General features: G+C 60.3%; 1 protein-coding gene across 8 annotated transcripts; it reads right to left on the bottom strand.

The window, feature by feature from the left end:
* Positions 1–533: 533 nt before the first annotated feature.
* On the bottom strand, positions 534–13416 carry MIB2 (MIB E3 ubiquitin protein ligase 2). Of its 8 annotated transcripts, none has more exons than XM_030881331.3 (20): positions 12845–13416; positions 11205–11360; positions 7211–7467; positions 6950–7121; positions 5714–5820; positions 5416–5643; positions 5114–5256; positions 4902–4997; positions 3821–3925; positions 3574–3736; positions 3358–3491; positions 3105–3253; positions 2864–3020; positions 2611–2771; positions 2382–2508; positions 2052–2285; positions 1450–1628; positions 1184–1371; positions 1038–1103; positions 534–862 (listed from the first exon to the last, which is right to left on the bottom strand). In XM_030881331.3, exons 3-20 carry the CDS (start codon positions 7455–7457, stop codon positions 624–626), a joined length of 2895 nt encoding a protein of 964 aa, XP_030737191.2. In that variant the 5' UTR covers positions 7458–7467; positions 11205–11360; positions 12845–13416; the 3' UTR covers positions 534–623. The 8 variants fall into 8 exon arrangements, with proteins under 8 accessions (XP_030737191.2, XP_030737206.2, XP_069902276.1 ...); XM_030881346.3 differs by having other exon boundaries at positions 5416–5610; positions 12845–13415; XM_070046175.1 differs by having other exon boundaries at positions 4902–5009; positions 12845–13415.
* Positions 13417–19058: the final 5642 nt, after the last annotated feature.

Consider the following 19058-nt stretch of genomic DNA (forward strand, 5'->3'; position numbering starts at 1 on the left):
AGACCAGGGCAGTGCCCGCCTCCCCCATGGCTAAACGCTTGCGCCGACACACCGACCGTCTCTGTCCTGTGCTCTGCCCCACTCCCCAGGTCCGCGTTCCACCTCCCACACTCAGTGGTCCTGAAACCCTGCCGGGGCTTCTGGCTCGAATCGGAGGCCTCGCCCAACTCCCCGCTTAGCCAGGACTGCACAGCCCGCCACGAGGCCGGGTTCTGCTTTGGCCAAAGCCTGCCGTCTCCACAGCCCGCCCCAGGCGCAGGGAGGAGGCGCTGCTGGGGTTTCGGTCCAACCAGTGTTCTTGGACGACACCGCGAGCCCGGGCCCCATCCTTTCTGGCCCAGAGACCGGGATCCTGGCAGGACTCTGGACCCGTGAGTCCTGGGAAGAAGAGCAGGACACGCAGGTCGGGAGGGACCAGGCGGGGCCTCTGGCCGAAGCGCAAAGCCCAGCGCCGGGCCAACGGCGAAAGAGGCCAGGTCGGGATGGTCCGGGGTGGGGGACCCACGGCCCTGCCCCAGGCAGGCAACCAGGCGCAAAGTCCATTAATCTTTTTATAAAATACAGAGTAGGGGCTTGCGAAGGCGGTCGCGGGGCGTGGCCCCGGACGAGGCAGGGGGCGCGGGCTACACGAAGATCTGGATGCGGTCGCGGATGGGCTGGCGGCAGATGGGGCAGGCGCTGAGCGCAGCGCCGCAGGGCGCGCAGGCGCCGTGACCGCACTGGAACACGAGGCGGATGTGGCTGTCGATGCAGATGGGGCAGGTGATGCGCTCCTCCATCTGCCGGTAGCGGCTCTGCAGCTCCTCCACCAGCTGCCGCGGTGGGCCGGGGGCGGGGGCGGCGCTGACCACCTCCGTGCCGTCTGCGGGAAGGGGTCCCGGTCAGAGGCAGGGGCTGTGGAGGCCCGGGGCTTGGGGGAGAACCGCGGGTAGGAGCGTGGGCCACGACAGGGGACGGAGCCGTGAACCGCGGGGCGACGTGCAGCGGCCCACACGGGGGGGGGGGGCGGGGGGGGCGGGGGGGGCGCCGAGCCCCACCTGGGCGCAGCTTCTTGACGATGACCGCCTGGCACCTGATGCACTTCTTCATCCTGCGGGCGCACTCTGCGGGGGAGCGCACGGCTGAGCGAGGCCCCCCAGCCCGGTCGCCGCACCCCCGCCCCGCCCCTGCCCCCTGCACTCACCCTCACACACCGTGCGGTGCTGGCAAGGCGAGAACAGCACCAACAGCGCCAGCTCCGAACACACCAGGCACTCAGCGGCCTCGGGCCCGGACGGCGCAGTGACGTGCAGGTTGGTAACAGTGTTGGGGGCACTGAGCGCCAGCCTTGGACCCTGGGCCGCGCCCCCGCCGCCGCCAGCCTGCCGCTCCCTGCGTGGGCAGAAGGGGCTTGAAAGGGCCCAGGGCTGCGGGCGGCCCGCCCCCGGCCCCCGGCCCCCGCCTGCTCACCGGAAGCGCTGGGCACAGCCCTGCAGGGCTTTGAGCAGGCGGCCCTCAGCTGCCAGGTCCAGCGGGCTCCGGCCGCGGTGGTTGGCGTAGCTCAGGTCGGCGCCCTCCAGCGCCAAGAAGCAGGCGACCGCCGCGCCCGCCGTCAGCTCCGTGCTGCCCGGAAGGCCCGAGGCCTGTAGCTGGGTGGCAGGACAGACGACGTGAGGGTGGGCGCCTGGGAACACTGGCCTGGAGGGAGCCGGGCTGGCACCGGGCTTCAGAGACCTGGGCCCCGCCCGAGACCCCCGGAGCCGCCAGAGGCAGGCGGGTAAAGGCCCCTGCCGGCAGAGGAGCCCAGGGCCTGACACACGACCCCCGCCCATACGGCACCCCACCCCCTTTCCCAGGCTGGTCTGAAGCACAGAATCTCAGGAACACTGGCCACACGGCGGTGACTGGGGTCGCAGAAGACACCGCCTGCAAACCACTGCGGCCCGGGCTGTCCCACCCTGAGAGGGCCTGGTCAGGGCTGTCCCCGAAGGTGGAGGTGGGCAGTGGACCCAGGGGCCTGCAGCCAGGTGCCACGGCCCACCTCTCAAGCACCCAGAGTCACGCTTCCTCACCCTTGACAGCAGCTGCAAGGCCCCTGGGTCCCCCCCGGCCCCATCAGTCGCCAGGGGCAGCAGCTGGTGACGCTGCAGTGCCACATGCAGAGCTGTGTCCCCCTCCTCGTCCTCGGCATTGACGCTGCAGCCAGCGTCCACCAGCAGCGGCACCAGCCCCACATGGGCCTGCTGCACAGCCAGGTGCAGCGGGGACTGGAGCTTACGGTTGCGAACATTCACGTCACAATGGCCCTGGGGGGTGGGGGGTGGGGTACAGGCTCAGCCCAGGGACCCTGGTGGGCCCTGACACCCCGGTCCCCGGGCCCGCCCAGGACCCTGCGTCCACACCTCTCGGATGAGAACCTGGGCCACCTCCCTGTGGTCGTTCAGGGCGGCCAGGTGCAGCGCTGTGAACCCATCCTCCTTCTTGGCGTCCACCAGCTGCCGGGCCCGCACCAGAATCCTTCTGACGGCTCTGCGGGAGCAGGGAGACGCGTCTGGGGTCAGGGGCGACCCCAGAGTGGCCCGGCAGCACCGCAGGACCTGGCTGCTGGCTATGCGTCCACCCCAAACTCACAGTGTGTGGCCTTTGAGGGACGCATGGTGCAGCAGGGTGAAGCCTTGGCTGTTCGTGGCAGTGACGTCGATGCCCGGCACCTCGGTGAGGACCTCCACGATGCCGCTGGCGCCAGTGCCCGCCGAGATGGCACAGTGCAGGGGCGTGTCAGCATGGGCGTCCTGCCGGTGGTGGGCCAGTGATCACTTGGCAAGAAGATCTTGGCCACTGCCTCCTTGACCCCAGGGATAGGGCCAGGGGACCCAGCACTCACGGGCAGGTTGACGTCACAGCCGCACTCACAGAGGACCCTCACCACCTCCAGGAAGCCCCTCTGCACGGCCACGTGCAGCGCCGAGCTCCGGGTGCCGTTAAGAGTGTTGGCCCCGCAACCCCAGCTCAGGAGCACCCGGGCGGCCTCGGGCTGGTTCCTGGCGGGAGAGGAAGCAGGAGGGGCGCTGTGCCCACTGGCTGGACCTGCAGGCCCGGCCCCCCGCGCCCCGGCCAGGCCTCACCCCAGCGCCGCGTAGTGCAGCGCCGTGCTGCCCTCGTCGTCCGGCAGGTCCACGCCCGCCCGAGCCTGCAGCAGCAGCCGCACCAGCTCCACCTGGCCTAGGTAGGCAGCCACCTGCAGGGCGGTCCTGCCATGGTTCTTGGTGTCCACCTGCCGGGAGGGCAGAGAGTTAGCCCCCGGCCCCGCCCCTCCCGCTGGGGCTGGTGGGGCCGGGGCGGGGGTGGGGGCGGCGGGGGCTGGTCTCAGGAACTTGCCTGCTCCGGGTGCCGCCGCAGTAGGTCCAGAGCCCGGGCCACGTTGCCCAGGGCCACCTCCACCACCAGCCTCCCCGGGTGCTCCAGGTCACTCTTCTGGGCTCGAAGCTTGTCCAGGACAACACTCAGGGAGCCTGGGGAGGGCAGGGCTGAGGTTCGGTGGTGGCCAGGGGCGGCCCCGCCCCCCCACCAGCCGCCCGCGCTGGATGCCCTCACTTTTGTTCTCCCGGGCGCGCTCGGCCACGTCCAGGTTGGCGTCCTCCTCAGGCCGGTAGGCCACCAGGCAGGAGGGGCTGAAGGTCCACAGCTTACCGCTGACCAGCACACCCAAGTTCCCATCTCCGAAAACCTTCAGTACTCTCCCGATGTGGCCCAGAGCCTGGGTGGGGAGAGGGCGGGGTCTCAGGTGGGCCTCCCAGGGGCGAGGGAGCTGGGGGTGGGGAGGCAGGGCTGAGGGACTCACGGGGGCCATGTCATCTGTCCACTCGCCATGCCCGGCCTGCAGCCGCTTCACCATGTCGAGGTCGTCAATGACCCGCACAACGTCACCCACCGAGCAGGAGTTGTGCTGAGCGACAGAGAAGCATGTGAGGGGCCCCCGGCAGGTGTGGCTGCCTGGGGTCATAGAGCAGGAGAGCACCCCCACCCAGCTCCACAGGACAGGCCTGGACAGGACCCCAGCCCCTGCCCGAAAGCACAGCCGGAGGGTCTGGCCCGATAAGGGCAACAGGTCACCAGGGCAGCCCTTGCTGGCCTAGCCTCAGAGCCATGCGGGTGACAGCCAGAGAGGCAGCGGACATCAGCATCTAGACGGGACAGAAGCCAACGTGGGGGGGGGTGGTGCAGGCCAGGGTGGGCCTGTCCCTGCACACTGACGGGGAGTGGGCAGCACAGCCAAGACCAGACTAGCCTGGCTCGGGGGAGGGGGGCCCACAGGATGACCAGGGGTCAGGCTGGAACAGCACAGTGGGGGTCAGGGCTGCATCTCCCCCACCCCCAAACCTTTCCTAGCAACTCACTCCTCACCCGTGCCCTCGTGGGTACAGAGATCACTCTACAAACCACCTGTCCTATGACCCCACCATCCCCCATCCTTGAAGGCAGATGTGCCCCAGCAGTCCCAGAGCCGAGTGCTGGCGCTGCCCCCGCCCAGGTGCCATCACTGGACACGCCGCTGCCCCCCACCCCCTCCATCCCTCATCCAAGGGATACTGCTTCCCAGACAGCTCTCACCACACCCACCCCGCCCTCCTAAGAAAGTACCCCAACCCGCCACCTCCTGCCTGTGAGGCTGCAGAGGCCCCTCTGGCCCTCAGAACAGATGTTCGCGCCTGACCTGCTGCCCCGGCTTCCAACAGCTCCCCGCGGCCCCCACCCCCGTGCCTCACACCAGGGTCCCCTCTCCTTGGACCTAGTCCCCTCTGGACCCCACCATGCCCTCCCCTCTTCCTTCAGGGCCCGAGGGAGGTACTCCCAGGGCCAAGCCAGCACGTTGAAGGGGGTACAAAAGTGAGCAGAGGGGCTCAGCCCGGCCCCCCATGCACCTTGGTGAGAGCCCCAGGGTGGAAGGTCCAGCGGGTCTTGTGGCTGAACTGCACACGCACGTCCCCACGGTCCGTGATGCGGTGTACGGTGCCCATCTGTCCGATACACTGCGGCGGGTCACGGAGGCTGTGGCCAGGTGGAGCACGAGGGCGGGGGTCCAGAGGATGTGGGGAGGGGGGGGCATGGGGATTTGGCAGGTGGGGCGGCTCACCTTGGCCATCCGGGGGTTCCATCCGCCGTGGCCTTCCTGCATGTCCCTCAGGATGTCTGCATCCAGCAGACACTTGACCTTGTCCCCGTGCTGGAAGGGCTGGCCGTCAGCACTCACCCTGCGCTGCAGCTCTGCAGGCTTGCCTGGGAACGAGGTGGCAGGCCCAGCTCACAAGGGTCCCTCCGCCCCCACCCCTCCCCTCCCCTCAGTGACTTCACAGGCCACCGTTGGCGCAGGGCTGCCGCTGAGGCTCAGCCAGGACAGAGAGCAACCGGGTGGGTGTCAGTGGGGCCCGCCCATACCGAGCCTCGGGAGATGCTCCCTGTAGTAGAAGCCGCCAGCTGCCTCGCCCACACACTTGAGGTCCACCTTGCCCTTGTGGCCCACGCGGTACACGTTGGTGGTGCCGTCGGCCCATGTCACGCTGGCCACACTCCGGCCCGTCTCCACATCCCAGCCACGGATGTCCACCACTCGGCCCGGCTTCCCTTCCCCTCCTGGGAGACAGTGGCCCCACCAGCAGACTAAGCCTGCGCCACGGGGATGAGCCATGGCCAGTGGCAGCCCAGCCCCCACCTTCCCACCCTGGACCCCACTCACCATCCTGCGAACCCCACTCCCAGTCAGGGCCCCGAACCACCTTCGCTCCCTGGAAGATGCCCCTTAACGGGATCCTTGGGAGGCCCTGGCGGGGACTCAGCGTGACCCTACGAGAGAAAGAGTGGGTCCCAGGCCATGGGAGCAACCGTGCAACAGAGCAGGCGACAGGCTCTGCCAGCCTTGCTCCTCCACTCCCAGCCCTGGAATCTAAAGGATGGGGCGCCGCCAGCTCCCAGGCCCAGCTCTCCCTCCCCCCGGAGTAACTGGTCCCACAGGTCAATGCCCTCCACACTCTGGGCCTAGAGTGGGGCTGCGGCCCAGGTCCCTCCAGGAGACCTTTCTTTTTTTTTTTTCAATTTGGCCACGCCGTGCAGTTTGTGGGATCTTAATTCCCCGACCAGGGATTGAACCCGCACCCTCGGCAGTGAGAATGCAGAGTCCTAACCACCGGACTGCCAGGGAAGTCCCTGGGGGACCTTTCACGATGTCAGGCGAGAAGGGCGCCCCAGGCCCGCCCTCACCACACCCCCTCTACGTGCGCTCACGCCAGACCTGCTACCTCCCGTTAGAGCTGACCCCAGAGCTCAGCGCACGGCCTGGCCCAGGGAAGCTCAGCACGTGGGAAGCAGAGGAGTGAGCAGGGCCGGCTTGGCCTGAGGCGCCCGGACAGCTGATCCTGGTTCCCACATTGGCCAGGGGCGGCTGGGACGTGGAGCACACCCCTCCCCTCCGTGTGTGGGGGGTGTCAAGGAGGCGAGGGCAACAGTGCAGGGAACAGGGGTGCACCTCTGGGCACCCACGCAGCCCAGTGGACTCCTCCCCGGCCTGGTCCCCCCACCCCGACCACAGTAAGGGAGCCTGCCAGCCAGGCCAACAGCACCTCCACAGGTGCGGACGCCGGCAGCACACTCCAGGCAGGCCACCCTCAGCGCCCCGGCCACGGGAGCCTGGCTCTAGGAGGGGCCCGGGACACCGGAGAAGGCCCCATTCACAGCACCCATCTGCGCAGACCTGCCCGGTGGACACGGTTGCCTTCCGCAGGGGGTAGGGACTGGTGTCAATGCCCAGGCCCCCCGGCATGACCACGACCCTGGCCACTCCTCCAGGAAATGGCTCAGGAAGGACTCGACCTGTACCCTGGGGAGTGGCCAGCGGGAGGCAGCTCCAGTCCTCGGGGACCAAGGCCGCTCGGATGTCAGAGTCCGCGCCCACACCGGGGTCGGCAGGGGCACTCACGGGCGCGAGTGGGCCGTCTCGTAGCGCTCGAAGGCGTGGGCCACGTCGTGCTTGTTGTGCATGTAGCACTGCGTGCAGAGATCGTAGTCGAAGCAGACGCGGCACTTCCAGCGCATGCCCCGCAGCCCGTGCTTCTTGCAGCAGTCGCAGATAATGTTGGGGTGGCGGACGCCTGCGGGCGGGCAGCGTCAGGGGGCGCCGCGCGGCCCCGCCCCCTGCCCGGCCCCGCCCCCTCCAGCCCCGCCCCCGGGGCCCGCGCACCGATCTGGGCGTTGTCGTAGAGCAGCAGATCATGCGCGCCCTGGTAGCCCGCGCGGTAGTTGGTGCGCGTGCCGTGGTCCCACTGCACGACCACCGTGCGGTCGGGGGTCGAAGGGCTGCCGTGGCGGCCGAGCTCCACCACCGTGCCCACGCCGCCCTCGCCGCCGTCCTGCTGGCCCCACTTCCAGTCCACGCCGCGTACCACGCGCATGCCCACCTGCACGCCGGCCTGGGGGTCTGGCTCCATGGTGGGAGACCTGCGGGCAGAGGGCACCCTCAGGCCACATCGAGAAGGCCACACGGGCTTGCACCAGTTCTGAGAGGGCTTCCAGGGAGAGATGGATGGGAACGGGGGTGGGGTGGAACACGGGGAATGCCCTGGGGCTGGAGGGGGGCCTGTGCAGTAGAGACCAAAGGGGGCCCACGTGGCCACCCGCCAGCAGCACGGGAGACCAGCTGCAAAAGCAGAGGTGGGCCCGTCCTGGAGGGAGGGTGGGACACCTCTTTGAAAAGGGCCTGCCAGCCGCTGTGGGGAGCTGGAGCAGAAGTGTGGGGGACATCCTGGTGACAGGACTGCAGGTCCCCAGGGAACCAGGGGACAAGACCCGGCTGAGAGGAGGGTCTGCCCGCACTAGCAGATTCGGTTCTGGGTGGCTGGCGTACAGGGGCCCGCCAGGATTGCACACATCAACATGAAAGGTAAGACAATAAAACTTCCCGCAGAAAGCGGACTTTCTTTGTGTAGCCAACTGAGAAGCTGGACGGCACTTAAGCCTGGAGAGGCAGCAACACATACGCCAGCCACAAAGGCCCTGTGCCTGGAGTGTGGACGGAGGGCCTGCAGAGCTCATGCGCAAAGCAGACAACCCAAGAGGAAACAGGAGAACACCGGAACAGGTGCCCCCAGCAGCTAGCACACACAGGGTCTGCTGCCACCCACAGCCCAGTGGGCAGTGCTGCGTGGTCCTTCTCCGAGAAGCGTCGGCCGGCCACCCCAGGCAGGCCCTGACGGAGGTGGCATTGTTCACAGCAGCGCCCGCCCCGAGTGCTCAAGGGTGAACTGGGTCGTGACACGTGAGTTACCTCCAAGAAAGCACAAACCACTGCACTACACACAGCAAAGCTCACAGACGCGTATTCAAGGAAAGAAGCCACGAGCCTGATTCCACCAATAGAAAGTTCACAAATGGGACAGACAAATCCAGGGCACCAGAGTCAGGGAGACAGCAACGGAGGCGGTCACGGGGGACTTGGGCCCAGGGGAACATGCTACTTCCTGATCTGGGTGCCAATTATACATGTGTTCACTTTGCTAACTTGGATCACTTATGACCTGGGCCTCCCTGTATATGTGATTCCTCAATAAATTTTTTTACGACATGAATGGATGTGGACAACGCCTGAGATGTTAAATCAACAGGACCTGATGCGGGAGAGGGCTCAGGGCTCCAGGACTGGAGGGGGCAGTCGCCGCTCCATCTCTGGAGACTGAGCCTCTGCAGTGGAGCGGGCTCTCAGGCAGCATCGGGACCCCGAGGCTGGGGAGACGCTAGCCTGGGGCCCCCAGCAGTCCCACTGCAGAGCTCCTGGGATGCCAGAGGGAGACCTTGAGGCTGGCTGGGGTGCAGCTGGTTCCTGTTAGCGCCCAGTGGCCCAGTGAAGCCACAGGCCACCAGGCCAGCCCAGAGCTTAGCCAGCAACAAGAAAACCACACGTCACCCCTCCACCTGGACCCCGCCCCCCCAGCCCAAAACTCAGAATCCCAGGCCTGAGCCCACAGGTCATCTGACGGCCACCGTCTGTCCAGCCCCACCTTGAGGTCTGCGCCAGCACAGGGTGTGCAGGGGAGGGGCACTGCCCACAGGGCGAGGCTCCTGGTCAATGCCCAGCCTAGGGTCCAAGTGAAGGACCCTCAGATTCTCAGCAGCATGAACTGCTCAGCCAGCTCGGCTTCTGCAAGTCCCCCTGCCTCCCGGGCAGGCGTCTGTGACCGCTCCTGCCTCACCCCTCCCAAGACCGCCAGGGCTTCCAGACGCAGGTGGACGATCTAAAAGGACGTGCCTTCCCAACCCGGTGGCCAATCTCCTCAGGGAAACCACTCGCTGCTCATTCACCTGGCCGGCTGACCCCCCCCCCGGGGCCATGCCACCTCCATCTCCTGCCGCCCTCCAGCCACCCTCCCCTCTGTGGTCTCTGGCCCCTGCAAAGATGGGGCACCAGGGCTTCGCCGTCCTTCCTGCCACAGCAAGAAGGCCACACGAGAATGCCCGTGGCTCTTCACTGCCAGCGAGCCCCAGACGAGGGCTGAGGGCCTGTGGGCCGCCACCTCGCAGGGCGGGCCGTTCACGTGTGGCCTTGGCCTCCTGCTTGGTGTCTCTCCGTCAGCAGATGCCACACGTGTCTGACTCAGGCAGAGCAGCACAGCCTGAGCCAGTGGCCCAGTGGCTTAGTGGTGGCGCTGCCGCTTAGGGCACAGGCCCTGTCATGGTCAGGCTGCCAACCTCAGCCAGATGGCACAAGCCCTCCTCCCCGCCGGGAGCCTCCAGAATTGGTCGTGGCCCGTGGGCAGTGCTGAGCTGCCTCTCGCCCTTCCCAGGCGCGCCTGTTGAGCCAGTCAGACTCGACCTCGTTCCAGGCAACCACAGACCCAAACAAGTGTGGGGAGACAGGCCCAACGAGAGACCCCTGCTAGCAAGGGGCAGGCCATCTGCAGGGCCAGAAACTGGCCCTACGCTGCGATAAAGGGGCAGGAAAGGACGCCAGTCCCACGAGCCGGCACTGTGGCCCTTCTGCAGCCAGTGGCACGCCTTCTGCCTGTGAGCCCAGCCCCTCCGCCTGCCGGGCCAGCTGTCACCCCCACCCTCTTGGCAGCCTACAGACCCACCGGCCACAGGCTGCAGAACCATCTCCATCAAGACAGGGGACGGGGAGCGGACCCCCTGAGCAGGATATCAGGTGTGCCCAGTGCCTGGCTCTGCCCTCAGGGGAATGGTCAGAGAGCGAACAGAGGGTGGAGGACGCCCAGCAGGGCCTGTGGGAAAACAGGACCAAGTCCCAGCCAGCAGTGGCTCCCCCGGGGCACCAGGAAGTCCAGCCTGTCGCGAGAAGCACCTCTGACCAGCACCTGCTGCCTTCACACCCCTATTTGAGCACAGCCAGACAGCTCTCCAGTGCTGGCCAGCAGCCTCCCTGCTCCCCAAGGATGCCCCTCCCGGGAGCCCACAGGCCCACAGGGGACAGAGCCAAAAGGACTCGCTGAGTCTCGGGCTTCCTCCCACGCAGACCAGTGGCCCTTGAGGAGGACGGTGAGAAGACAGGAGCAGCCCGCCCTGCGGCACCCACAGCCTGGGAGCCTCTCCACCTCCCCTCCACGCTCCAGCCCTGGGGGGCCCGGGGCTGGCCCTCAGCCGCAGCACCCGCGCCCAGCCTGGCGTCACCCGGCCTGGGGCCTGAGCAGGGCCCCCAGAGACGCCTCCCTGCTCGCCCTACTGGCTCCCGGGCCTCAGCGCTTGGGCACAGCATAGCAGGACCCTTGTCAAGCAGGCCAGGTGGCTTTCCAGGCCTCTCTGCCACTTTCCTCCCACCACGTGCTTGGTCTTTGTCACTGTTGTCACCAGGGCCCAGCAGATGGCCGCTCGTGCTCTGTGTGACCTCAGGTCCCCGGCCTGCCCAGTGTCAGGGGTCACTACCTCACCTCGGAAGGTGCCACCCGGGTGTGAGGAGAGGGGGTGGCCAGCGAGGAATGGATCGGGGTCAGGAGCAGGGGGGCAGCGAAGAAACCCTGAGGGGCTAGGGAGGAAGGGGACCCCCGTTTCAGTGCGAAATTCACCCAAAGAATTCTTCCTTCTTCTTCCTTTGCCAGAAACGCCATACATTAACGTCTTCCTCAGAGCTCACAGGCCACCCCTGGCTGGCACCGGAACCCCCCGAGGCCGACACTATGACGGTTTACGATAACCCTGAAGCGCTCCAGGTGCGAGCAGTCGGCACTTACCTTACAGCACACACCAGCCTCTCGTCAGCATCCCGGATGCTTAGCTGCTCTTTCGTGGGTCATGGGTTTGCTCAAACACCAAGATTTCCTGTTGGAAACTAGAAGCGACTGCCGACGCAGAACACAGCAAACCAAACAGGTAGCCAGCCAGCAAGTCTGGGGAAACATGGTTTTTAAAAGGCAGTTTTACTTTTAGTATTTACCATCGCAACCAAACAGGTGGACACCTGGATCTGCTCTGTTGGTTTACTAGTTTCTCTTTTCACAAGAAACTTGCGTCTCTTGGAATGCAGAACTATTTCTAAAGCACACATTGGGACAGTAGAGAAATAAAGTGTTTGCCCTATTTGGACAATTTCATCGGATAAACTTCAACAAGCCGCAAAGATGAAATCCCATTTAGCTAGCGAGCTGGCAAACTGCCTTTATTGAGAAGAATAAAGTTGTGTGCTGACTGCTCACGACCAGAGGCTGCCACTCCTTCCCCGGCACCTCCGGCTGGGCTGGTGATGCTGTTTAAATCCACACCATGTGTGGCACAGTCAACTGGCAAGACTTGGTGACTCACAGTCTCCGGTCATGCGGCAGCTCTGGCTAAGGCAGAGGTGGCCATCCTGGGTGCCCAGGGAGTCTGGCCCCTCAGAGACCAGGTGAAGCCCTGAGACCCGACTTGGCCCAGTACAAACACACCAGCTGGGGGAAGGCCCGAAGGAAGTAGAGGGAGGTCATCACCCAAATCTTGGCCACCCAGATGGAAGCCCTCAGGCACCCTGCAGACTGCGGTGTCACGACCCAGCCACTGCACAGGGCCAATCTTGGACGGGAGCGCAACCTTCAGATACTTGTTGCACCTGCAGCAACAGGCCGAAGTGAGAAGGCAAGACGAGGGCACCTGCCAGGAAGGACCAGCTTTGCCAGGGCTCCCACTCTCACGCTGCCTCATCCCCAGCCCCGCTGGGCCCCCCAGGACCCTGTCTGGCACCTTTCCTTATTGCCTCTATTGGCTCTGAGCTCAGAGGGAGAGGCAGGATTATCTACCACCCCACCACTCCAGAGACACGCTCAAAAACAAGCAAAGACCCTCTGACATAGCATCAGACAGAATCCGAGCCCCTCAAGAGCTCACCTGTCCAGCTGTTCCGAGGCCCCCCGCCCGCCCAGAGACTGGTGGGCTGCAGCCCTGATGTCTGGAGACTTGCGGACTGGCCTCGAGCCTTGCTGAGCTTCAGCGCAAGCCCTGTGCCATCCGACCCTGCGGCGGCGGGGACATGCCAAGACGCACAATCTACACGCCCGCTGTCCACAGGCTCATTCCCGGGCCCACGACCACGACCCCAGAGCTGCCCCAGGGGCCTGGCTCCTGCCCTGCAGGGCTCCCTGGGGTCTGGGGCCGCCGGGGATGGGGTCGGAGGGCTGGCGAACGGCAAGGCCCCGGGCTGAGCCTTGGACTCGAGCAGCTGGCCTGCGGGGGGGGCGGGGCTGGACAGGCTGGGCCGGGCGCCCGCCCCGAAACTGACTCCCCCCTCACTCCCTGGGGTCCGCCCCGCCCCTGTCATTCGTCACCTTCCTCAGGAAGCCGCCCCGGGCCCCCGCCGCTGCCAGTCCCCGGCCCTGGTGCCCTTGTCTACCCCTCCACTTGCCCCGAAGTTTGCGTCCCGCCTGCTTCGCGTGGGGGCTCCGGGGGCCTGAAGAGAGCCGAGTCTGTCAGCCGGCCGACTGCGGCCTCAGTGTGTGCGGCGGCCGGCCAGCGAGCTAGGCTGCTCAGAGTCAGCCAACCAGCCAGGCCGCCCCGCTTCGCCGCGCAGCACCAAAGCCCACCGGCCAAGGCCGCCCGAAGCCCCCGGCGCTCGGGGCGCTGGGGCCGCCGCGAGGCCTGCCGGGACTTGTAGTCCGCAGCCCGCTAAGACCGTGGCCGGGGGGCGGGTCCGAACCACAACTCCCAGGAGGGCAGACAGCGCCGTGACGTAACGGGGGCGAGGGCGTGAGCTACGGCTCCAGTCCCGCCCTGATTGGGAGAGGGGGGCCTCCAGCTCTGCTTTCCCGGGAAGGGTTCGGGTCGGCTGTTCGTCGCATGACTGGGGATGGGCTCGCGTCTGACAGCGTGTGCGCACGTCGTCAGAGGGATGCGGACTGCAGGCTGTGGCGACTCTAGGGCCTCTCACCACCCGGGGCCGCGGCCCGGAGGGCGCGGGTACACTGCCACCCAGAGCCGCCCGGGCTACCGAAGATTGCGCACGCGCGGGCGCGGGATGCGCGAACCAGGCGGCCTTGCCTGGCGGGGCCTGAGGCGGAAGTGCGTCACCCTTGCCCTACCCTACGTGGCGCCGCTGAGTTCGGAGACGCGTTCGGTTGCCGTGGAGACCCGCTAGGCCGGGTCTCCAGGGCGTAGAAATGAGAAGTTGTTACAGCCAACTCCTTTTGACTTGAGTTATTTTATAATCGAAGTCACGTAATTCAAAAAGACACATGCGGGCTTCCCTGGTGGCGCAGTGGTTGGGGGTCCGCCTGCCGATGCAAGGGGCGCGGGTTCGTGCCCCGGTCTGGGAAGATCCCACATGCCGCGGAGCGGCTGGGCCCGTGAGCCATGGCCGCTGAGCCTGCGCGTCCGGAGCCTGTGCTCCGCGACGGGAGAGGCCACAGCAGTGAGAGGCCCGTGTACCACACACACAAAAAAAAAAAAAAAGACACATGCACTCCAATGTACATTGCAGCACTATTTACAATAGCCAGGTCATGGAAGTAACCTAAATGCCCACGGACAGACGAATGGCTAAAGAAGATGTGGCACATATATACAATGGACTATGACTCAGCCATAAACAGGAGCGAGGTTGGATCATTTGTAGGGACGTGGATGGATCTAGAGACTGTCATACAGAGTGAAGTAAGTCAGAAAGAGAAAAACAAATATTGTATATTAACGCATATATGTGGAACCTAGAAAAATGGTACAGGTGAACCTATTTACAGGGCAGGAATAGAGACACAGATGTAGAGAAAAAACATATGGACACCAAGGGGGGAAAGTGGCGGGGGTGGTGGTGGGATGAATTGGGAGATGGGGATTGACATGTATACACTGATATGTATAAAATACATAACTAATAAGAACCTGCTGTATAAAAAAAATTTTTTTTAAGTTTTTTAAATAAAATCAAAGTCACGCCAGTGCATGGTTTTTTATTCACGCAGAACTGAAGACGTAGTGAACAACAGCGGTCCCGTGCCAGTCTCTCCAGGGGCAAATACTTCCAACCCTTGTAGCTTTTCCTCTGGCAGAAACCTCCACGTTTCTCAACCAGAGACTGCTAGTTTTTGATGTATTAAATATAGACATTTCTATGGACTTCCCGAAGTAAGGGAGGAAGCAGACTTTCCAAGCAACTCCCCGCCCGCCCCACCCCCACATTTTCACGACTATTTGCGGGTGACGGTGTAAAACCACGCCTCCATCTTGTACCGCATTTTTTTTCCTTCTTACTTACCTAGTATTTCTCTTGTGCCTAGATTTTTACGTGGCTAGTTTTCTTTGCCACTTGCCTATCAATAACATTTTGCAAAGGCTCAAACACCTTAGAGCTGTTTAATTCCTGGAGGCCCCTCTCCCAGAGCCCCCTGGCCCGTGTTCCCTCCAGACTGATGGCTTTCTCAACCCACCTCACAGCTCTGCTGTCTTGACCTTTCCTCTGCTGTCATCCCCGTGACTTGTTGCCTTTTTCCTGTGTTGATTCCCTGTTTCCTGGAACCCCTTTGTAGTTTACTCTCTTATTTTGCTGAAGTCAGTCCACTAGTAGCTTCCTGGGAAGGGTGTGTGTCTGAAATGTGTTTATTCTACTCTCATCTCTAATGGTAGGATATATACAGAATTCTAGATTGGAGATACTTTTCCTTCAAAACTTTTCAATTCATAGTTTTTAGCTCCCAGCTTCCAGGGCTGCTGTTAAAAAGTCCAAAGCCATTCTGATTCCTGTCCATTTGTGTGTGATCTGTTTGTTCTCTCTGAAAGCTTTTAGGATCTTCTCTTTATCCTTGGTGTTCTCAACTGACACAACAATATACCTTGATGTGGGCCTTGCTCATTGGACTGTGCACACAGTGGTTCTCTCCATCCTACGGGCTCATGTCCTTAGTTTTGGAACTTTGTAAAGAACAAAGCTCTTCCATATTCTGTGTTATCTCTTGATGAAATTCCTGTTACTCACATTCTGATTGGACCTCTAATTTTCTTCTCTCACCTAGTGTTTACCTCTTTTTCTGGTAGATATTCTTAAATTTACCTTCCATCCCTTCTTTTCGTTAGTTAAGCTCTTTGATATTGTGATTTATAACAAGAAATAAACCTTTGGTCTTTGTCCCTAGCTTCTGGCACAGAGCTCCTAAAGCCCTTGAATTTGCTAAGTCAGAAGAGTCATAAAGGAGACGCAAGAAGGAGGAGATATGGGGATATATGTACACATATAGCTGATTCACTTTGTTATACAGCAAAAACGAACCCACCATTGTAAAGCAATTATACTCCAATAAAGATGTTAAAAAAAAAAAAAGAGAGAGAGAGACATGGGACACAGTCGTAAGTAGATCACTTTCACTGAATTTCCTTGTCCAAGATTCACTTAGGAAGGCAAAGTGTGTTATTTTGAGGGGCATTTGAAGAAAATGGTAACTTTAACATTACCATGGAAGACTATGTGTGTAAATACTACAAATAATAATTCTGTCTATTAAAGTAAAAAGAAAAAGTCATAAAGGTGCATTTTGATATTCATATCAAGACTCTTTCACTCACACTTGAGTTTATGTTAACAAGGTGGTCTTTGGAAAGCTCCTAGGAGTGGGGGCTGGTTGCCAGGGGAACCAACCAAGTGATTAGAGGGTTGGGACTCAACCTCACCCTCTGACCTCTGGGGAGCGGGGAGGGGCTGGATATTGAGCTCAATCACCACTGGCCAATAATTTAGTCAGTCATGCCCATAAAAACCCAAAAGGATGGGGCTGGGAGCGCTTCTGGGTTGGTGAACATGCAGGAAGAGCGTTGTGCTCCGAGGGAGCAGGGAGCTCCATGCCCTCTGCCACACACCTTGCCCTACACGCCTCTTCCATTTGGCCATCCCTGAGTTACAGCCTTTTATAATAAAGTGGTGAAAATGAGAAGCCTGCGCACCACAACGAAGAGTAGCCCCCGCTCGCTGCAACTAGGGAAAGCCCGTGTGCAGCAACGAAGACCCAACGCAGCCAAAAATAAATAAATAAATGAATAAATTTAAAGAAAAGAAAGAGAGAAACAGACAAGAAGTAGGTGAGGCAGTCCTGGGGCGGTGGTTCCCGCAGGACCAGCTGGGCACCCCCAGTTCTGCGCGCGGTTCTAATGCCGGCAGCCGCCACACTGTCATCTCCTAAGAGGAAAATGAGGCAGAATAGGAGAAGATCCTCAACCACTAAAGCTGGACACAGTAGGAGGAGAAGTTACTCTCACAGAATGAAAATCGAGAGTGATGCCGAAAGCTCAGCCTCTGTGCATCGGTGCCAAATGGAATCTCGGAGACAGAGTTTCGGGTGAAGTAGAAAAAGAATAGCTTTATTGCTCTGCCAGGCACAGGGGGACACTTGCCTTGAAAAACTATGTGTCCCCACCCGGGAGGATTTGATGAGGCGGTACCCATCAATACTCAGTACTTCAAGGAAGGGGTTGCTGACAAGATCAGGGTGTGTGCAGGGCTTGTACTCCCGTAATCTCATCTCAGCTGGTCGCTCTCCGAATCTTGAGGGGCTTCTCGGGTCCCTCGAATCTCGCCTCAGGTGGTTTCCTGGCTGCTTCCCCCCTGATTAGGAACTGTTCGAATCCGCCCTTTGGAACCCAGGGAAGGTCATGGACTGGAGTCTTGCCTACAAGAAACCGGGGACAAAAAAAGGCTTCTGTGCCCTGGAGCCTACAGGGACACCCCCTCCCGGTTTCAAGAGCAAATTGCCTACTTTTTTACATTTTCAAAAATTGAAGTGTAGTTGATTTCCAATGTTTTGTTAATTTCTGTGTACAGCAAAGTGATTCAGTTTTATATCTATATATGCATTCTTTTTTCAATATTCTTTTCCATTATGGTTTATCGCAGGAGAGTGAATATAGTTCCCTGTGCTCCACAGCAGGACCTTGTGGCTTATGCACCCTGTATATAATAGGTTTCATCTGCTAATCCCAACCTCCCACTCCACCCCTCCCCCAATCCCCTCCCCGTTGGCAACCACAGGTCCGTTCTCTGTGTCTGTGGGTCTGTTTCTGTTTCATAGATAAGTTCATTTGTGCCATATTTTAGAATCCACATATAAGTGATATCATATGGTATTTGTTTTTCCTCTGACTTACTTTGCTTAGTATGATAATCTCTAGGTCTATCTATGTTGCTGCAAACGGCATTATTTCATTCTTTTTTGTGGTTGAGTAATATTCCGTTGTACACATGTACCATGTCTTCTTTATCCATTCATTTGTTGATGGACATTAGGCTGTTTTCACGTCTCGGCTATTGTGAATAGTGCTGCTATGAACATAGTGGTGCATGTATGTTTTTGGATTAGAGTTTTCTTTGGATAGATGTCCAGGAGTGGGATTGTTGGTAGTTCTATTTTTAGTTTTCTGAGGCACCTCCATACTGTTTCCCACAGTGGTCACACTAAATTTCATTCCCCGCAACAGCGTCAGAGGGTCCCTTTTCTCCACACCCTCTCCAACATTTATTATTTGTACAGTGAGAGCAAGCTGTCTAGAGCAAGGGTCAGAGGTTTGAGGAGGTAAGGCAAGCGGCCTTGAAAGAGAAAAAGCAGGAAATTACAGGTTTCCTTGAGGCACATGGAGCGGGACAGATGCTGGAGGGACAAATGGACCAATGGTCCAGCGCAGAAGGGGTCCGGATGGGGGCGAATTGACGAGCTGTGTGGAAACCTTGATGGGATCAGTCCCATGCACGATGATCAACCCTCCCCATGGAAAATGCTGAGAAATGACGTGGTGAGAATGCCACGATGTTTACAAAATCCCATGAGCTTTAAGGGCTTGTCTCATTATAGAGGCACATTGTGACTATGTAGGTAAAACCATATTTTTTAAAAATCTGTAAATAGGTGTACTTTTTCCAAATGCTGCTCCAAGTTACTTAATAGGATTTCTTTGTATTACTTTCTATTTTTTTTCCAAAAAAATAGTGCATGACAAGACGGTAAACATGCCATTCTCTTTCAGCTGTAATGCTCTTAAAATGATTCTCGAATATACTGTGATGTCAATAAAGCCTTTTAGTTCATTTGGTTTTAAAAATTTTAGTTAAATTGTAGGACACGGGTCAGTGTCCACACAGACGTGGAGAATGGCTGGGTTATTTACCTGAGTTCGTGTTGTTTTTTTCTGATTCTCCTCATAGATAGTACTCTTTCCTAAGTGCAGCTTTTTTTCTCATTTTAGTTCAATTACAGATTTCTAAAGGCCTGTCTTCTGCTTTCTGCACTGACCCCTTTCATCCAGGTCCCTCTCCTCTGTCTGCGTTGGTCTCCCCACTCCCTGCTGTCTCTGGAGCCTTCGTCAGGGGGGCCGCCGTACCAGCTGGGATCCAGCTCAACTGAGAGTGTCAGGACACCTCCAAATAAAAGTGGCTTGAAAAGGCAGAGGATGGGGCACTTCCCTGGTGGCGCAGTAGATAAGACTCCATACTCCCAATGCAGGGGGCCTGGGTTCGATCCCTGAAGAGGGAACTAGATCCCACGTGCATGCTGCAACAAAGAGTTCTCATGCCACAACTAAGGAGCCCGCCTTCCCAAACTAAGACCTGGTGCAACCAAATAAATAAATAAATATTTTTTTAAAAAGGG

Source organism: Globicephala melas, chromosome 1, assembly GCF_963455315.2.
Source record: "Globicephala melas chromosome 1, mGloMel1.2, whole genome shotgun sequence".
NCBI lineage: Eukaryota > Metazoa > Chordata > Mammalia > Artiodactyla > Delphinidae > Globicephala > Globicephala melas.